Genomic DNA, 19,882 nt, shown 5'->3' with positions numbered 1-19,882 from the left:
GCATCTAACAGTGGATAGCATCTGGAGAACACTAAAAATGTTTTGATGAGAATCTGAGTGGCTTCTTCCAAGTGAAAATAATTTTAAGATGCCATGGCAAATTTTTACAACCACACTTTGGGCTAGCGTTTCCTTCTGTAGCATTGACCTTGTTTTTCTACAGTGTGAAAAAAATCAATACAATAATGGTACTGCAGCAAAATTTCAGCTTGCTCTTGGCTTACTTTAAATAACTTCATTGTCTCCTTTCCCTCTGTCTACATCTGCTGCATTTGGCACTTTCAGTTATTAAAATGAAACCAAGTTGAAAGAAAATGTTAAATATCATAAAAAGAAACCCAGCAGCGTTTCTGTCTCACTTTGCCAGCACCCTGGTCACCTTTACCATTTGCCAGGTTTTTCTGTTCCCAGCTGTTCTACCTGAATCTGCATGCAAAAAGAACCCCCAACTTTCTCCAAGGATATCAAATGTACTTTGCAGTTCTACAAAAGCTAATTTTTTTTTTTAAAGGAAAACTCACCCTCTTCCCTCCAATAATATACTGGAACAAAAAAGCCCAATAATTTGCTAGTGATTTCCATTCTTTGGTGCTTAACATCGTCTCACTCCTTAGTGTGCATTTTTTCACACAAATGAGCAAACCTGGTTATAGCAGTTGCAAAGTTTCACTTCAACCTGCACTAAGAACGAGGCTTTGAGAAGTTTATAGGAAACTATCAACTAAAGAGAAGGAAAACCACCATTCAGCCAAAATTATGACCTTCGGTCAGAAAGAGGGACTTTCCACTCCCTCTGGATGAGAACCACATCCATTTGCTGTCAACCACAGCTCTGTCTTGGTCAACAGACAAGAAGAGCATTCCCAAAAGGAAAGTGGGAGCAGTAGGTTCCAGGGAAAGCCACAGAAAGCCCAAATGTAGGCAGTGGTGAAAGGAAGGAAACATTTGCTCTGTCTGGGCCTCTGAGAAGCACAGGGACACTTAGTCTTGGAGCAAGAAAGGCCTACTCTGGTGTATGCACAACACAGAAAATAATTATAAAGACACAGACTGCCCATAGAAATTCATCTTCCTACTCTTGGTTATCCCATGAATGCAAGCCTTACCAAGGGGCAGACGACGCTCCATCTCTGACGTCCCTTCAACATATCAACCCCATTAAAAAAAAAAAAAAAAAAAAAAGAAAAAAGAGAAAAAAAAAAGAAAAAAAGAAAAAAAGGCAGAGCTCTTACTTTGGTACTGGAAGCCGGGGAGGAGTTGGCCACCAGGCTGGTGATGACATCGTTGTTGCCGGTGGTGCAGGCAGCGGTGGCTGGCGTGGGCAGGCGCGAGGGGACAATGGGCAGGGGCAGCAGCCCGGGGCGGGAGCTGCTGGTGGTGCTGGCGACGCTGCTGCAGTTGGTGCTGCCCACGTGGTTCCCGTTGGAGCTCCAGTCCCGGCGATCCCACCCGGCACGGTAATCTCGTTCAAACCGGCTGTGGTGCCGAGACATCTCGATGGAGGGCGGCTGCGGCTCAGAGGGAACTCGAGAGCCTGCCTGGAAGATCAAAAACAACGAGGATTTAGGGATGAGAGCCCAGCACAGTGACTGTACTCAGCCACCACAAGGGCAAGACCCTGTCATGCCCGCTCTGCCTTGGCAGAGCACTGCTTCTCCTCCTTTCCCAGCCGAACATCAAGAGGAAGAGAGCACACAATCTAGAACACAGATGAGAGTTTAGACAAGTACAAAGACACAGTGGAGAGTGGAGAGCCCAGTCCCACAGACCTGAAAGAACACCATCTGCCCAAACTCTTCAACAAAATAAGCAAAAACACACAAACTGTGAAAAGCCAAGTTAGAATAAAGTCATAATTCGATGTTCTGACAACAGGAAAACATTCCCAACAGCTCGATCTTGCAGTTTTCTCAGTAGCTTTCAGAGCCTTTCTGTAGCCTCTTTCCTGTACCTGACACATGACCAAATATTGATGGTAAAGACTGATGCCTTAAGTTTTAGCTTTCACATTTCCCAGACTCTGTACTGCATTAGTGTGTAACTCTGAACGTCATATAAAGCGTTAGACAGTTCTCACAGTGTAGTTAGACAAAACAATCCTTTTCCAGCCTGAGAACCAAGGACACCATTGCATCTTCAGGCCCAAAAAGTATACACAACTGCGAACTGAGGAGTGCAGTCTGGGAGGATGGGACTTCATAACCTGAAACTGTAATTGGACAATTAACCCCAATATGTAAATGGACCAAAACTTATAAAAGTGTGAACTTATAAAACATGTGACCCATTGTCCATCTTGGGTGGAGGCTTGGCCAGGCTCTTGTACTACCCAAGGTGCACCCTTTGAAGGCCTTTTAAATAAATACCTACTTCATTCCTTTAACACTGTCAAGCCTCTGTTCTTGGTAGCCTGTCAAGGCATCAAGATCAAAGAGAAAAAATATACACCTGCTAAATCTACCCATTGCTCTCTATTTTCAAAGCCAAATACTGCTTCCCCCTTTTTGCTAGACCCCCTCACTGGAAGCTCCTACAGGAATATTTCACTCTGTGACACCTCCCCACAGTGAGGATGCTCTAAAGGGCAGGCCAAGACATTTTGTCTCCTCCTGTGCTTTTGGCTAGACTTAAAACACTTAATACACATAGGTGATCTATGACCAAGTTTTTCTGTGTGATCACCCTGTCCCTATCACCCCCCAGTCTTTGTTATCCACAGATTTTATCTGCCAGGTGAGGGATATCTTAACCCAATGTTGGGAGTCTTGACTCCCAACATCTAACCTTAGTTCTGATAATTATATGTTACATAGCCTAGAGCAGTTGCTGAAGTCTTCCTGGCAAGGTCTCCTAATGTGCAGAATGGTGGCAATAATGCTATTTTCCCAGCAGAGTTCTGAGCAAGTGAAAGTTTACAGCATTTGCAATAGAAGAAACAGTATGAATAAATTGTAAATGTATTTATTTCCATAGATAAATAATGAGTATCTAGGTCACTGCAGTACCTGATTTATTTTATTTGCATCACATGATCCATGATATTCTTTGTAATAATGACACCAGGTCAATCGAGGCAATGTTGTTTCACAAATTCTTAGATACAAAAATGGATGGTAAGAATATCTGTTCATAAGGATTGTGGAGGCAGCCAGAACTAAACTCACCCAGAAACTTCAAGATAAGAAACTTCTTAGGAGAGAGAAAAAACGCAGAAGTGTTATAAAACAATGTGCCTATCGACAATGTTAGTTATTCACCTGGCAGAAATTAAAAAGGCAAACAAAACCTATCATTGTGCCTAAAGGAAGAAAGGTTCACCTCGTTCACTAGAGAGCCCCCAGCTGAGACAAAGAATACTCTTACTCAGTTAAAAATTCAATATTATAAATGTATATTACAAAACCCTGCCAAATTCCCTCCCAGAATCATTATGTTCACCAAAAGGCCACACCAAATCTCCCAAGAAGCTGCATTTTTGATGGTTACATTGTCCCTCTCCAGGAATGAGCACCTCCAGTAAGAGCCTACACTGGGGACCACACCAGCGGTATTGGTATTGACCACAAAACTAACATTCCTCTTAACCCAACTATTTTTTTTCTCTAGTAGAATGTGATGCAACATTTGACTTGATGATTTGAGGGCTGATGGTTCTGATATTTATTTAGATTCCTCTATCTTACATTTTTTTGGCCATGATACTTTCATTCAGAGAGCTAATTCTATATTTTCCAGAGGACCATGTGAGCTCAGCTGTACAATGACCAAAGGAAAACCTAGAGATACCAGTGCTGTGAAAGCTGCTGCAGTGAAAACAGAAACTTTTCTTTCAGTAGAGGTGAAGAAAACAAACTTTATCTCTAGTGAAAATGATCTCAGAATAAATTCAGTACCTAAACACAGTGTCTTTAAAGGTTAGAAATTCCACAGGTATAACCCCGCTTTCATTTGTTTTATAAGCATTTTGCTAAGTCAGGCAAAAAAGGAGCCTGCAAACTGCAATTTCAAAATATCCTTTATTATTCCTTGCCTTTGAAAAAGTTTCTTTTTAATCCCAACAGCCTCCACTGCCGTATGAAGCTATCTTTTGTGACTGTTTGGATGGTGACTGTCAATTGAATGCCCTTCTCCTCTCGAGCTTGAGGATCTGCATTAGCTGTATTAGTGCACTCCTTGACAAGGCAGCCAGGGAGAACCAAATCACATCTCCCCCACCCACCCACACTCCTGAGCACATCTGACATTTAATTCAGCAGAGAGCAGCGCACACATGCACACAAGTCAATAGTGAGCAGTTTTTGCCACACGATCCCAGGCACCCTGCCCCCAGCAATTCCACTATCAGATGAGACTGACAGGCAAGTACGTCAATAACAAGCAGGAAAAAAAGACTGTGACTAAGCCACGCATTAAGAAGTTTACTTACAACCCAACGCCCTCTTAATGAGCACATTTACTTCTCAGTCCAGCTACTGTATTTCATGGTATTTCCAATGAAAAAATAAAAGCTGGGGGTAAACATCAGTCTTCTCTTTTTTTCTTTTTTTTCTTTTTTTTTTTTTTCCCCAACACATTGCATTAAATATACACTACTTGTTTCAACATGTCCTTTTTGGCTGGGTACAAAGATACTTGACAGCAACAAGATGCGCAGAAAAACCGGAGGGGATAACTATCTAATAAATGAGTATTCAACTGCTAGTGCTTGCTATTTAAAATTAGAAAGAATAGAAAACGTTTTCATAAATAGCTGCTGGGTGAGGTAAGAAGTGGGTTGTGAACAGACTAGCTAATTTTTAAATGTATTTTTAGATGCAGAGTTTATGCTTTGTCTAGACTATTGTTGTTGAGGATCATAATCAAAATAATAATGCTTTAAACATATTCTGTACTCATAAGAAAAACTTCTCCAACAGTGTGTCCCGAGTCAAGCGTAATCAACACATTCCTCTGCACAGAACTTGACACAGGGCAGCATAAACCAACTTGAGAAACAGCAGATAGAGTGGAGGCCAGTGGAAAATCCACTCGAACAGCAAGGGAGGGCAGCAGTCACTGCAGTCAGAGATCACGGAATCCGTAAGGTTGAAAAAGATCTCTAAGATCATCGAGTCCAGGCACCACCCTAATCCTGTCGCTACTAGCTCCACAATATCTGATTTTAGGCTACAATTTTCCAGACATGTTGAGATTATTTTTTCCCCCCTAAGAATAAACAAAACAAAATAGAACAAAAAAACCCTTTCTGCTGCGGACACAGAGGAGAAACATCAATGCCTAATACTTACAAACAGCAACATCAATAGCTACAATTAATTTATGTGTTTTTACCTTTTTAAGGGAAGTTCCCCTCAATATTCATGTGCAGGCATTTTCTCATATCTAGATTTAGATCCCTCTAAACAACACTGGGGAAGAGAAAGAAGATTTTTACCCTGTTTTTCAGACACTGCCCCAGCTAAGCCTTGGCTAATTACCAATCTATCAACCTCAGTTGTGAGGTTGATTTTTCAGCTAGCATGATGCTCTCCACACCGCCACACACAGGAGTCAGTATAGAGCAGATAAGCTTCAAGATCTCTCAGACACATCTACCCTACATCAGAGCCATAAACCAGTGATGCAGACATAGCCAGCAAGAGAAAGAACGTATGATTTGTGCATCTCAGACTCGCAGTCCAGGAGGAGGCGTATGGCACACTCTAACTGCTGAAAATCCCTCTGTACACCCAGTTCAGCCGGCAAGCTGTCTGGTGAAGGTGGTGAAGTCAGTGGGACAGGCCTTCCCTCACCCTCTACTCAAGACGTAATCACTGGAGTGGCCGGGTGTCTTTAATCTCTGCTAGAAACGGAACACGTTCCCGTTTGTCACATAGAATCAAAGGACTTTATTGTGCAGCCAAAAGGAACAAAAATTCTTTAGAGGGGAAAAATCCCCCACCCTACTAGAGAGAAAAGAAGAGGGAGAAGCCCATAGATGTTACTGGATGAACTGATAAATTCAAAGCAAAAAAGGAGATCAAATTGGTATTAAGGGAGGGCTGTGGAAAGGGCTATAAGCTAAAGAACAGAGATCAAGCAACCAGAGGTAAATACAAATCCCAGGACAAATCTAAAATGAGATTTAGTGATATGGCAAGTCAAAAAGTCCCCAAAACTACATCACTGTGCATGTGCTGTAAAAAGAATGCCAGAACACAGCCCACTTTGTTTCAGACAGGGGTTAATGCAGGAACCAGGCATGAGGATGATACATGCACCTGACCCCTCCCCCCATCATTTACTTTCAGAGAAAGATGGGTTTGGGGGGGTAGACCAGAAGAGGGTAACAGACAGATGAAACAGTACCAAACACCTTCTGAGGAATGGGACAGGATCTCTCCCAAGCCTGCGAGGCCAAAACATGCAATGCAGCAGGTGAGAGAGACCATAAAAAGAAGTTACTTTAAATCTGTTCCTCTCAAGGCAAAGTAAACTGTGAGTGTACCCCTGCTAGAGCATATCACTTTTTCTACAGCCAGGTATTTAAGATATATCTCGTATTAACAGCTTGCTCAACAAGACTATTTGAGGAAGTTTTTCGGCAAAATTCAAGTGTCTTCAGGACTCAAATGTAGGGCACTTACACAGATGACAACATCCAGCCTCCAAATTTACCCTGAACACTTTGGCCATTTGGAAATCCTCCTACCTTCTTAGCACAAAACCACCTTCCTCCAGGTACTCATTTTTCACCACATCTCTTATGCAAGCTCATTTGTTCCTTGTTTCCACGGCTTCCACACACACACGGAGGAAAGGAAAAGGCCAGCGGCGTGTGAGATAGCAGCGTGCTGTCCTCAGGGCTCTTAGCAGGTTCAAACAGATCATTGCTGCAGATTTATTAAACTCAAGTGGTTAACATTTCATTTTATGCTCGATACATTTAAACATAGCCCTTCTTCCCCCAAGCCCAAAACACTCACTGTTCTGCAGAAAAAATGCTTCCTATTCATGTTCCTCTAAATGACAGTCCGGGCTCGAGCCTTTGAGAAGCTTTTTGCCTGCTTTCCACGCTTATCTAGTCAAGGTCTCCTTAAAGCGCTTGTCCCCACAGATATAAATATAAGGAAAAACAGGCTTTCAGCCAGTCTGAAGCTAGAGAATCAGATTTCTTAGACTATTAGTCAACTTCATTAAGTGACTTCAAAAATAAAGGTCAAGCTTTTAATTTAAATTTTTCCTGGGTAAGCATTTGTTTCTAAATTTACCTTTTAAATAATAACATTACAGAAACATGATAGGTGAGAGACACTGGGAGACAGTGATGGAAGTAGATACATGGTCATTAGGGAAATGGCAGAAAAGGAGAAAGAATGAACCTGAAACTTTAAAATACACAGCTTAACAGTCATACATGTTTTCAGACAGGATTAATGGAAGTACAGGTAAAATAGCCCATTAGAGAGCTTCAAAAGCAGTTAAGTGCATGTAATGCCTAAGTATTTTATGAGATGCACAAAAAAAAAAAAAAAAGATTTGCTGGAATCAGATCTAGCATGAAGAACTGTAACTGATAAAAAGGAAGATGTCTAAGTAGCTAAGCCTGAATGATTTCACATATATGCTGCAGGGGAAATGTTACGGCATGCAGTTTTATCAGAGCCTACTGACACAACAACCTCTCCACAGGCACAGGTCTGAAGATGTAATTTATGCATATGGCACCAAAATCACATCGAAATATATCAGCATTATCATAAATTCTGGATATAACTCAATCATCAGGTCATACATGTATACATCTTTAAGAAAATCAAAATAAAACATCGTACTAGCAGTCCTGGCAGCTTCAGGAGCAACTCTTCAGCAATGTGCCAAGCAAAATGTTTTATTCGAGCTCAACATTTTTTATAACCTACAAAGAGTTTCTTAGACACATATAGAATCACTGTTAAAAGCCTACATGGATCTGACTAATCCATTTTCACAATTTTTACTTAACTATTTTTTTTTCTGTTTGGGTGACTTCAGTGAAAGAATTCTCTGTTAGACAAATGCAGAAGGAATGCAATCAAGAGATTCTGTAAAGCTGTACTACATGCAGCTGTGTAGAAAGATAAGATCCAGAAATATTTGAGAGGCAGGGAAACAACTTTATTATCAAGCAAGGTCTACTTTTGTAAACCCTTGATTTAGTCTTGTAAACAGTTGTAAAGCTCTTGTAAAATCCAAGACAAGGCAGAGAGACTTGAGCTGCTTTGCTACAATCAGATCTTAAAGAAAAAAAAAACTAAGAAAAAAAAAGCCCAAATCCTAACCCTGTAAGTGATAAAGGAGCAGTAGATTAAAGAGATTATATAGGATTTAATTTTCCAAATATATGCTGGAGGAGGTGATGCTTTGGGACATACTGAAAAAAATCTGAGCATGAACACAATGGTGTCTTCTCAGCAGAAAGTTCACTATGCAAGACACAAAAATGAGATTTTTGCTTTGCTATCTCAAAATATTGTAGACAAAGTTTGTGCAGTTTTTAATTTTGCCTACTTCACAGATGCATATGGAAATCTTCCCTCTAGGTAAGTAGAAAGATAAACTAGACTATCCAAATAAAGAAGAAAAACCCAGTCACAATGAGAGTGAAACCATACCTCACAGTTTCTTTCCTTCACAGCTGACAGAATATAACTTTCCTAAATGAGGGGTAACTAAAAAAAAATCTCTAAATCTCTAAGTGTATGTTTTATTACTAAGGTTCTAGGAAATTTATCTTCACTGTGATGGTTTCCCACATATAGTAATTTGCTTTTCAGACACTGATATTTTTACAATCTGATCAGAGTGGGTAACACATCCTTCAATTCATGCATCCCGAGCACTGGCAGGGCGAGAAAAGTTCACAAAGATTCACAGTGGACCCGATGCTCACACTGCTGGAACAGAAGGTGAAGACAAGTCCCATCTTGAATCCTGTTGCTTGCCAAATCTGGACACACACAAACTCATGAAGTTTACAGCGGGTGCAGGGGTTTCCTTCTGCAGATGCTCCTGACATACAAGTTTCTTAGACTATTCTAAAAGGCCTCCATCGACATCCTTAGATGTAATTATCATCAGTTATAAATTGATAGAAAGTATGTCAAAATATACTGGTTTGGGATGTGTCTTTGGGTAAAAGTTTTCTGCTAACTCCAGGAGAAAACTACTGAATATATTTCTCTCTCCTCAAGCTTCTGTTGGAAAGATCTCCCAGTTGATCTGGTTCTGCCCCATGGCTTTGCTGCAAGCCATCCCCACAACCTTACAAAAAAACTCCGCACAAAATTCAACCCTCACCACCCTCCCGCCCCCAAAATCAAATTTAGATGCCACTTCCTGCAGATTCTTGGTCTTTCAAAGGACCTTCTAAAGCAACAAGACTGGAATTTTACACAGCAGTTTTGTAAATGAAAATCCACCAGAACTTTTCACAAAGGCATAATAACTTCCTCAGATGTCTCCGCAGGGTCCAGGGTAGCTGGCAGTGTCTGGAACCCAGTCTTGTTAAAAACAGAGAGAGAGAGAAAAATGTAACGTCCCCCTGTAACACTCCTGCTTGCAAAACACTGCCCAAAACACTGACTTCCCTAATTAAATTATCTCATTAGCATGAAAAGCAAACGAAAGAAAACCAAATGCCAAGAGCTGCCGTGTTAAAGGCCAGTTCGAGCAGGGTTTGTACAGGAAGACTTGCACGGCAGAGCCGGTGGCCAACACCTCGGCACAGGGACTGGCAGGATGACAGCTGGTGGCCAGGGTCCAGGGGTGCCTGCTGGGGACAGATGGGAAGGGGAGACAGGGACACGACTGGATTTCTTCAGGGGAAATGGGCCATCTTCTCAAAATGTGTTAAGTGGCTGCCAGGACCTGACATACCTAATCTTGCCTAAGACTTCATCGTTAATAAAGCAGAAATGTAGAATAAGCTACTGTCAGTGTGGCCAAATGTCACAAAATAAACCTCACAAAATTTAATTAGCAGGATTTGGGTTCTTTTGGGGATGATTTTTTAGGTGAGTGAGGGGGGGGTGGAAGGAGAAGGGGACTAGGTCTTCAAATTACATTTTGGACAAGGTAGGAGAAATTTCCTTTTATTTACTGCTATTCTCAGTTTTCCAGGCCCTGAGGAAGACTGATCAATCAGTCAAAACTATTACAGGAAAAAGCTCTCTGCCAAGGTAAGGGTTAAATGCAGCATATTTTAGAGCATAAGCACTTTTAGTGCTGCAAAATGCTGTAATAAAGAAAACATACTTCAAATTTCCCTCTTAGAGGATATTTTTGGGTCATCCCACCCCATCACTGTTCACATTTAAAAAGCTTTAGCCAGCATCAGGCAAAGTAATAAATTTTCTCTTCCAGGACTGATGTCCTCTGACCACATGGAATTTTCTGACACGCATTTTGTTAAAAGGAGACATGTATCACTCCCCCAAATCAAGAGAACATGTACACTTAGAGCACGACAGTCCCTAACCATCTGGTATTTAAAAAGAGATTATCCCATGTAAATTGCCCCAGGAAAGAAAAAGAAAAAAAAAAAAATAAAAAAAAAAAAGGAAGAAAAAAAAAGCATTAAATCCTAGAATAGAGTCATTTAGGTTGCAAAAGACCTTAAAGATCACCAAGTCCAACTACTAACCAGTGCCAAGTCCACCACTAAACCCTAAGTGCCGTATCTAAATGTCTTTTAAATTTCCTGCACGAGACTAGCACAGTCCATAACAACAGGCATCCAAAGGCCTTCAAGGATTTAACGTGATTTGTGGCACACTGAGGTACGAAGGTGCAGCGATCTCAATCCTCCAGTAAGTGAGTGAATTCCCAGAGAATACGCAACATCTCTGACCCACGGGGAATAACTAGTTCTTCCAATTTCTGGTGTCCTAAACGTGTGACTGCCACTAGCCTCCACTCACAGACCCCCACAAGCTTGCTCTGGACTTAAGGAGACACCTGTATTCGTGCTGTACTTTCAGAAATCATGGCGTGTCCGGAGAGGAGTTTCTCTGCATATTTCTAAATTTCCAACTTTTTGCTTCATGGCAGTGGTACCATCAGTACCAGCCATCAGTACCAGGCACACCTTTATCTAGCTGGAAATACTGGGCTGCTCACCCACAGACACCTGGGGCTTTCAGATCAAAACATTTCCTTCTCAGAGCACGTCACCGCAGTTGGCCAGAGCCCACGTTATCTGTCCATCTGCAGACACAGTTCATCACCCCTCGTGGCCTAGCCATGTTTCATAAAATGGATTGACTTTATTTTCAGCTGGTTCAATAGAGTAAGTATCACTTACATCCACTTGCTATTTTTGTTTTGTTTTGAAAGGCGATGCGTCAAGAACCAGAGGGACAGTGCCACCATCCTAATGAATTAATACCACAGCCAGCATCAAAGTTAACTGCATCTCTGTTTGCTCCTCTGCCTCTTAAAAGCTATTCCTGTTACCATTTCTTCCCCCACCCCTTCTTGCTTCTCACTTAAAATTGGCCCAAGTGACTCATGTTTTATCTTTTCAGCTGTTGGATGAAGGCTGTTTGCTGAATGCAGGAAATCAGCAGCCCACCTTTTCTAGGCCAGAGGTCTGTAGCTTTTAATTAGCTGCTTTAGAAGTAACAGGATAAAATAATAAACAGATTATGAACCACTCACCATATCCCTCTCAAAATATGCTAGGTGATGTAGAACCATTCAATACTACAGAGAAATCAAATCATGTTTGCTAAGCACCTACTTAAATATGCATTTAAGAACACCAAGAATCTAGTTTAAAATATAAGTTGAAAACTACTAGATTTGCGAGCACCAGCCAAAATGTTTTGCATTTTATTCTGAATAGCAATCATTCATTTTCATTTCACCAAAGCTGTCAAAAACTCTATATGCAGTCTTGTAGTGAGGCTGTTATATACATGCCAAATGCCTGTATAGAAAACATCTGGACTTGCTTCTGTTCCAGGATTTGCCAAAGCATAAGTCTATCTATTGTTTTTGTCTTCTGACTTTTTTTTCTCTCTCTGTTGTGCCTCAGGTCGTTTTTCTTAAAATGAAATCATTAAAACAGGCAGAAAGAGCGGAGGAAGGAGGAGTAAGAAGAGCTCTAGCATCTGAGTAATATTCCAGTGGGACTAATTTTACTAAGTATTTGTGCTACTGCTACCAGTCAATGACTACAAGTATTATTGAGAAGCTAAAAAAAATAAAAATTAAACCACATTTAGGAAAGTATATTGGCATAGAGAAAAGGAAAAACACATATGCTGTTCTATAAACTAGAAGCTCCGTTTACTGAAATGTCCTCAATATCAATATAAAATGTATTAACATAAAAACCCAACTTGCTGTTCCCTGATTTTGCATTCATTTTACATCCGTACTTCTCCGAGGCAACAGATCAGAATGGTGCATTGCCTTCCCCTCAGGCCAAGTGTAATAAACAGGCAGGTGTAATATAAGGCTGCAGTGTCTCAGCTCTCCTCCCCAACAATTGATCTTCCAGCCCAACAGTGCAATTTCGTCTTGGTAGCTCCCTTCACATGCCTCATTCCTGATCGGTCAATTATTTCAAATCAAGCAGAATTAAAGTGTTATTTTTGTGAGGGAGGATGATATTCACCAGTGACCAACGTGAAACTAATAAACTAATTTCCCTTTACTGCCTTGGGCGAAACAGAAAAATCCAGGTCTATGGGAGAAAGACAGCAGCTGTTTCATCAGTCTGTTGCCCAAATGTGTTTGCCATTTACTATCTTTAAATTGAATTTTTGCTCACAGGACAATTTTGGGAACAGAAGACAACAAAAAGAAAACAACAAAAAAGGCAGCGGTGAGGATGTATGACTGTCCAAGACAGAGCTGCGCAATGCAAGCTTCCTGAGAGGAGGGGACAGCACTCTCCTGTTCTCTGAAACAGAGCATATTCCTCCTGTCAGTAGCGAATTTATCCAGTAGATGTCAACACCAGCAAAAAATATGTGTAAAGCCAACCTTAACAGCAACAGTACTCACTTCAATTTACAGTAGCATGTCAGGGGACAGTTTAATATTTGGAAGCATTGCATATTTATTTACTATCGTCCCACCCTTGCATCTTCCTGAATGGATCTGGCCTGGCTCATCTCTCCATAAACATATGTAGAGCAAAATAATTTGTTTTTTGCTTTTAGAATAATTTTGCCTGGTCTGCTGAAAAATTGCTGATGAGTATGTGATTACTTTTCGATTGGATCAGATGAAATTTTTCTGAGGAGGTGCAGGGAGGGAAATACTATGCGGTGCAAAGTGACTACTAGAACCAAAATCTTCATAGTTACTAAATATAATCTGAAAAGGTCTGTTCCCTTCTGACCTTCCACTTGCGTGGTTAAGCAATGCAATGATTTCATGGATTTTGCGCCTTCCTCAAGAAGCTTCTCAGCCTGCAAGACTGACCTGCGATTCCCATGCTGACCCCCAGGTCAACAAATACTTGTTGTTCCTGTGAGGTTTTTTTGTTTTGCAGTACACCAAGGACAGTCTGTTGTAAGCCTTTAAGTGTTATTATCACTCAAAAGACTGCATTTGCTGACAAGTTTTAACCATGCAAAAACACAAGGCCATTGCTGTTGACACTTTTAAATCTACTATTAAGATCTTACTGTTTGAACAGCTTGTGTGTAGAATCTGAAGTACAGATTTCTGTTTCCTTTTTGTTTATTTTTAGATAAACCTTGTGTTTCTACTCTGCAATGTTTGCATTTGGCTGCTGAGCATGCAGTAACTGCATACATTATATGCCTTGCTTAGAGACATTGCCTTGCAGCCCATCAGGTTTTTGGAATAGATGAAAAGAGAAGGGAAAATAACAGATCATTTCCTGATTGATTAATCTTTCTTCACATTGCCAATTCCCCATACACATGAGAAGGATAACCAAAAGTATGTTGTGACATCTAATAGTGAGCTGTTGAAGCAAATCATTTTACTACTGCTACCAAACTTACTATGGAGTTTGTTTTCAGAGATCTAAAACATAACAAGGAGACATAAAAGAAAATATCACAGAGACATCACTATGAGCATTTATTCCTCACGTGCAAAACCTTACAACTTTTACAAGAAGCATCCATCCAATGATGCTGTTGCAGCTTAACTGATCAGTCTGGTTTAAAATTCAGGCTCTCTGTGAAGACACAAACAGTGGTCAAATGCTGAGACTGAGAATTACCATCATCTAAGCAATTCTGAGGCATCAACAGAAGCAGGCACGGGAAGATCAGGCACAGGTACAGCGCTCCCAGTAAATAATCGGAACAGATGATGGCACCTGAGAGAACAAAGAGCTCTGAACACCAGGGAAAAGCATCAAATGCCAAATCCAGCCCCATGTGGCATGAGGCACCAGCAGCACACTCCGTTTTGGGAAGCCTCGTCCTGCTCCACAGCTCTGGGTGCCGGCACGTACTACCCAAGACAGAGCCATAAATAGTTTGGAGATAAGACACATATCTTATGAGGCACACCGCAGTTTCACAGCCAGGGATGAGCAATTCTTTTAATTACTGTCAGCATTTTCTCCGAATCCCCGTCTCAAAGAAGAGATGGAAACTTTTGATTTGCTGTGACACCTTGATTGCCGCACGGATGAGTCACCACACCACTCCTGTTAGTCTTACGAATTTATAGATTTTTAGGCCAAAAAGCACAGGAGGCTGTTACAATCGCTCTGCTCTGACTCTGAAGAGCACAGCTCTCCTGGCTCATCCAGCAGCCTGCCCGCCAGGCACAAACAGGGACCAGGAATGTTGTACATAAAATTGTAATACATGCCTAAGCTTGCCTGTAAGCACCACAATAGTTCCCTCTCCAAAAAAAAGGAAAAAATGTAAAATTATTGATCACTGAACTCATGTACCTATCAACATCTTTCTTCCCAGCAGTTTCTCTGACCTGGGGATGCTGCAGGGATGGTGCCAAAGGGAGAGGCAGGGGTGGCCCTGTGCTGTCCATAGCCAGTTCCAGATCCCCACTGCAGGGAACCACAGAGCCCTGCAGCCAAACTGGTGGGGCCTCTGTGAAATATTCCTAGGAAAGGGCAAGAACATTGCACAGGCAATGAGGAATAAGGGAAGAAAGTGCAAGAAACAGCCCTGCTGATACCAAGGTCAAAGAGGGAGGAGAGGGAGAAGGTACTCCTAGTACTGGAGCAGATGTGACCCTGCTGCCCATGGAGAGGACCATGATGAAAGCTGATCAGTCATCATAGAATGGTTTGGGTTGCAAGTGATGTCAAAGATCCTCTATTTCCAACACCTCTTCCCATAGGCAGAGAAAACTTCCACTATCTCAGGTTGCTCCAAGCCCCATCCAACCTGACCTTGATCACTTATGGGGATGGAGCACCCACAGCTCCTCTGGGCAACCTGTGCCAGTGTCTTGCCACCTTCACAATAAAGAGTCTCTTCCTAATATCCAATCTAAACCTACCCTCTTTTAGTTTAAAATCATTACTCCTTGTCCTATTACTATGCCCTTGCAAGAAATCCATCCCCAGCATTGTTTTGTTTCCCCCAGATATCCACACTGTAGCCCATGGAAGACCTCTCCTCATGGAGAGAAATCCATTCTGAAGCAGGATTCAGGCAGGAGCTTGCAGCCTGTGGAGGAGGATGCATCCTGGAACAGGTTTATCTGGAGGAACTGCAGCCCTGCTGATTTTTAGGTTTTCTTCCAGAATCTCCCAAGGCAGTTTACGCAATCATCCTCTGTAATAGTAGAGAGGAGGGACAGAAAGGACTGAGTACTTCTGGATCTGCAATATATCAGTGTATTTATGAAAGACACCATGGAGAAGACCTTCTACATCATTTCAAAGGCTGGGCTTTGCTCAATTTCATGCTTTGAAGACACATGCATTCCCAGTTTCCTTCTTTTTTTTTTTTTTTTCCCCCATGCATTCTATTACTACCTTTTTGCCTATCCACCTGTAAACAATTTCTAAGCTGACGTAAGTGAATGAGCTGCTTGGAATGATCTTCACAGATGGAGTGCTCTACCAATTGCTTTCCTGAATAAAGCAAATATCCATGCCATTTCCTTGATCTTCTAGGTAAGCAATCACGTCCACTGAGGATGGATTAGACACACACTTCGAAACAATGCCAGGCTATAACTAGATGTCTTATTTCCCAGCATTCACATAATGGCCCCATCTTATGCTTAATTACTGTGGCCAGCCTAAACGGAGCCATTTGTTTAGAACTTTCCTTTCTGCTTTATTAGCAGAAAAGTCCAACTTTGTTTACTGAATCCTATGATTTTCTGAAGGTATTTTCAATGTTCCTGAAGACTGCTTCTGCTAATTCTTTAGAGACATACTCTCCAGTGCATTTTGCTCAAAATTCTTAATACTCAGTTTTGCAAGATGTCCTTTCTTCTCCTGCTTTGGTCTTCATTCGTAAAGTTACAGTTTCTCGCAAATTTTTCCCACACAAGGTTACCCAGTTTCTAGTATTTTAAGACAATGATAAGCATTTATGTGGCACTCTGTCTTCAAAGCACTTTACAAACATTAAATATTTAATGCTCATGGCATCCCTCTTACTCTCAACCCCATTTTACAGGTAGGGAAAGAGACTCACAGGTTAAGTGATTTTGTTTCAAGTCACATCACAAGTTACTGACAGATGTGAGACCAGAATATATGAGCTCAGATTTTCAGTTCCATACTCAAAACTAGACCAGCCTTGTTCTTTCACTTTAAAAAATACAAATAATAATGAATATCCTTGCTCTTGTTCAGAGAGAATGTATCTCTTTGGAGGTTCTACACACAACAAAAAAAACTCCACCCATAGGAAAAGCACCCCAAAATGACCCAGGAGGGCAGACACCACCTTTGTAACCCACGTCTTCCCTTGCCAGTGTTTTAGAGGAAAACCACAACTGGACATTATCAGGAAAGGGGCCAGCACGTTTTCAGGCATTTATATACAGCCAAACACACACACACACACACACACACACACACACACACATATTCTCAACCACTGCCTAAACCAAGAACAGAGACCTTCCAGCCAGAGAAGAATTTGCAATTTAAAAACCGAAGTACATTTCAAAATGGCATCACTAAAGAGCTTTGGTATTTGATAAGAAGATTACAGTACATTCAATTGCATACAGCAAAAGCCTTTTAAAATAAAGTACAGGAATAGTGAAGCCAGGCATTTGCAACTAGATAACATGGAGCTAATCGGGCAGTGCAAAAGGTGTGCCCTGCTGCAGGGAGCGTGCAGGAGCCAGGCAGCTTTTGGAACTCAAATAATGAGGGGATTTTTTTTTAGCTTTAACATTTTTCATAATCTAAGCAGGAGGTCTAAACACAGGCTGTATGCAACACTAACTGTATTTCCCTTTAACAGGCTCCTATGGGAACAAATGTTCAGTGTCAGGCTGGTACTATACGTCCATTTAATTGAGCTGAGAGAACTCTACTGCCCTCGAAGAAAGCTCATCTCTTCTCTCTGTGGATGTGACTATAGAGCTAGCAGATAATATCTCACTCATTATTTATACAACCACGTAATTATCTCCCAGAGACTCCCCATTTTGTGGAAGTTTCTTTTTCGGAAACATCATCTGCTGGCTGAATGGAAAGCCAAATCCAGCCTCAGATACTGTGACAGTGAGTACCAGAGCATCCTTTGCTACCACACACAGGAAACAGAATGGGAGTCTGCAGTACCACTCACATGGGGGACGTGCCCCTGGCATTACACTGGATCTGTTTAATTCCCTTGCAAAATGCAGGCATGTGTGCAAGATCAACAGTACACAAAACACACTTAGAATTTTAGAGAAACATGGTAATGGTAGGAGCCAAACCTAAACAGAAACTAATTCTGCATATTGCAAAATTTCCTCCTCTGTGCCATTGGGTTCTGTCTTACTGTTTACAGTGCTCTAGTGCCACCAGATCCAAGCACCCAAGATACCTGTTTAACCATGAAAAAATCATCTGAGGTCAACAATGTTATTATACCTCCTCTTCAGCTGGTGAGCTGAGGATGGAAAGAATATGGACCAAAACTAGAAGATGCCCTCAGGTAGGGAGAGCAGAGGTCAGACATTATATCCAATTTAAACATGTGCAAAACCCCTCTACGCTTATGTACCTCAGAGTCTGCAGGAAGCTGCATTACTGCTAACAAAGCTATTTAGGTGCCCAATGTCCTGCTGTTGTATAAACCAAAGGGAACATCATTTGGCCATTTATCCCTGCAGGAAATGCTGGAAATTCCCAAATGAGGTAGCACTGCCCAAATCCTGTGGTGTCATGTCACGAGCCCCTCCAAAACACAAGGATGCTTTGAGTTGAGCACCAAGGGGAGGCAATACAGTGTGAGTCATCCTGCTGAGGGATCTGGTTTCCAGCTTTGGCTCCCTATATAACTGAAGCACTAGGCATAACAGAAATCTGCTGGGCTCAGAGTTTCCATGCCAGAAAGTGGATGCCAATGAGCCCGGCACGGCCACGCTCAGAAGTGGGGCTAAAGCTCTCTTTCAGGTGATGCTGCTGGCTTTTAACTCCAGCTTTAGACCCAAGACAAGGAGTAAGTATAATCCTCTGCTCTTTCAGATGTTCTGTGTGACTCCAGGCTCAGCTCAACAGAGCACTGGAGTTCGCTGGAGAGAGATGAGAAAAACAACCAAGGACGTGCCAAATGAACACCACGTCCCCACCACTGTTTCTAACAGAGCTTTTAGGCAGACTTAGGCAACACCCACATCTCAACCAAAGCTCATGGGCAAGGGCACTGGTGTTTCTGCAATTCAGCAAGCCTGACATTACCTTCCTCAGGCAACCCCATGCACAGCTACTGCATGAGGTACAGGCTTCTGCCTCCCTGCTCTGATGGAGGCTGGTTTGTTTTGTTGTTTTTTTTTTTCTCCCCATTTAATTTTGAAGATTATAGGATTTACACTTATTCTGGTAAAATATTTTGTAGCACTGCCATGAAAGAGCAGAGTGGAGGCAACATACACATATTATGAAAGCTCTGGCACTATAATACGCAGCTTTTCTGTTATAAATTACATTGACCAGCTAAAGTACAGGTTACAGTAAAGTCTGCACGAAGTCATATTGTGGCAGTAATGCATATATGGAAGAAAAAAGAAACAACAATTTTCTTACGCATTTTAATACACTTAGCAGAAAGGCCAAGACCAAATTCCTTGTGGAGGGAAAGCCAAACCCTATTCATGAAGTCACTGTGTTTTTGCTTCTTTTAAATGAGAAAAACAACTATCCAGTTGTCACAACTAGGGAAATAGCACATACCACTGGATTATAAAGTCCTTTTCAGGAATGTACAAAACGCAGTTTGCCATTACTGCCTTTTTTAATCTTGAACCACTGTCTCTCTGAAGCAGCCAAGAAAACTTGACTATCATACTCGCTGGCCCTACAAGCCCTATAAAAGGTACTGTGCCCACCCCTCTACCCCTCCAAAGCCATGACTTGGGGGTAGCTCAGGGCTCTCTACCCTGGCAGCAGTGGGTCCCCAGAGTGACAGGAAGGCTTGAGGAAAGCTCAGTGAAGGAGATCCCAAGTTAGATTGCAGGAGGGTTAGGAGGGTGAAGGGGCAACAACACTCCACTTTCAGATGCAGCTTAAACCCAGGACTCTGCAGCCCCCTGATGCCTTTCTCAATTTTCTCCCCCAGTGTTAATTAATCTTTCAATCAACTCTTCCCCTTTATGCTCACCACATCTCCCATTTCTACTCACCACCTTCCCTTCTACCATACAGAGGTTCCTTTCCCTCCTTGCTTCATGTCCAAGGAAGAATTCCTACAAGACCTTCCCCAAT

The 19,882-nt window shown here is 41.8% G+C and overlaps 1 protein-coding gene across 2 annotated transcripts in view; it reads right to left on the bottom strand.

Annotated features, from left to right (window-relative positions):
• KLHL29 (kelch like family member 29) overlaps positions 1 to 19,882 on the bottom strand; it is a 390,541-nt gene that overhangs the window by 240,037 nt on the left and 130,622 nt on the right. For both annotated transcript variants that reach the window (XM_066180004.1, XM_066180005.1), the window contains one exon: positions 1,233 to 1,538. In XM_066180004.1, the coding sequence (XP_066036101.1) occupies positions 1,233 to 1,493 (261 nt within the window). In that variant the 5' untranslated portion in view covers positions 1,494 to 1,538. The remainder of the gene's footprint in view (positions 1 to 1,232; positions 1,539 to 19,882) is intronic.

The sequence above is a fragment of the Chamaea fasciata genome, unplaced genomic scaffold (genome assembly GCF_029207755.1).
Source record: "Chamaea fasciata isolate MVZ Bird 193981 ecotype frontalis unplaced genomic scaffold, bChaFas1.0.hap1 SCAF_3, whole genome shotgun sequence".
NCBI lineage: Eukaryota > Metazoa > Chordata > Aves > Passeriformes > Sylviidae > Chamaea > Chamaea fasciata.
This window is presented reverse-complemented; position numbering and strand designations above follow the sequence as displayed.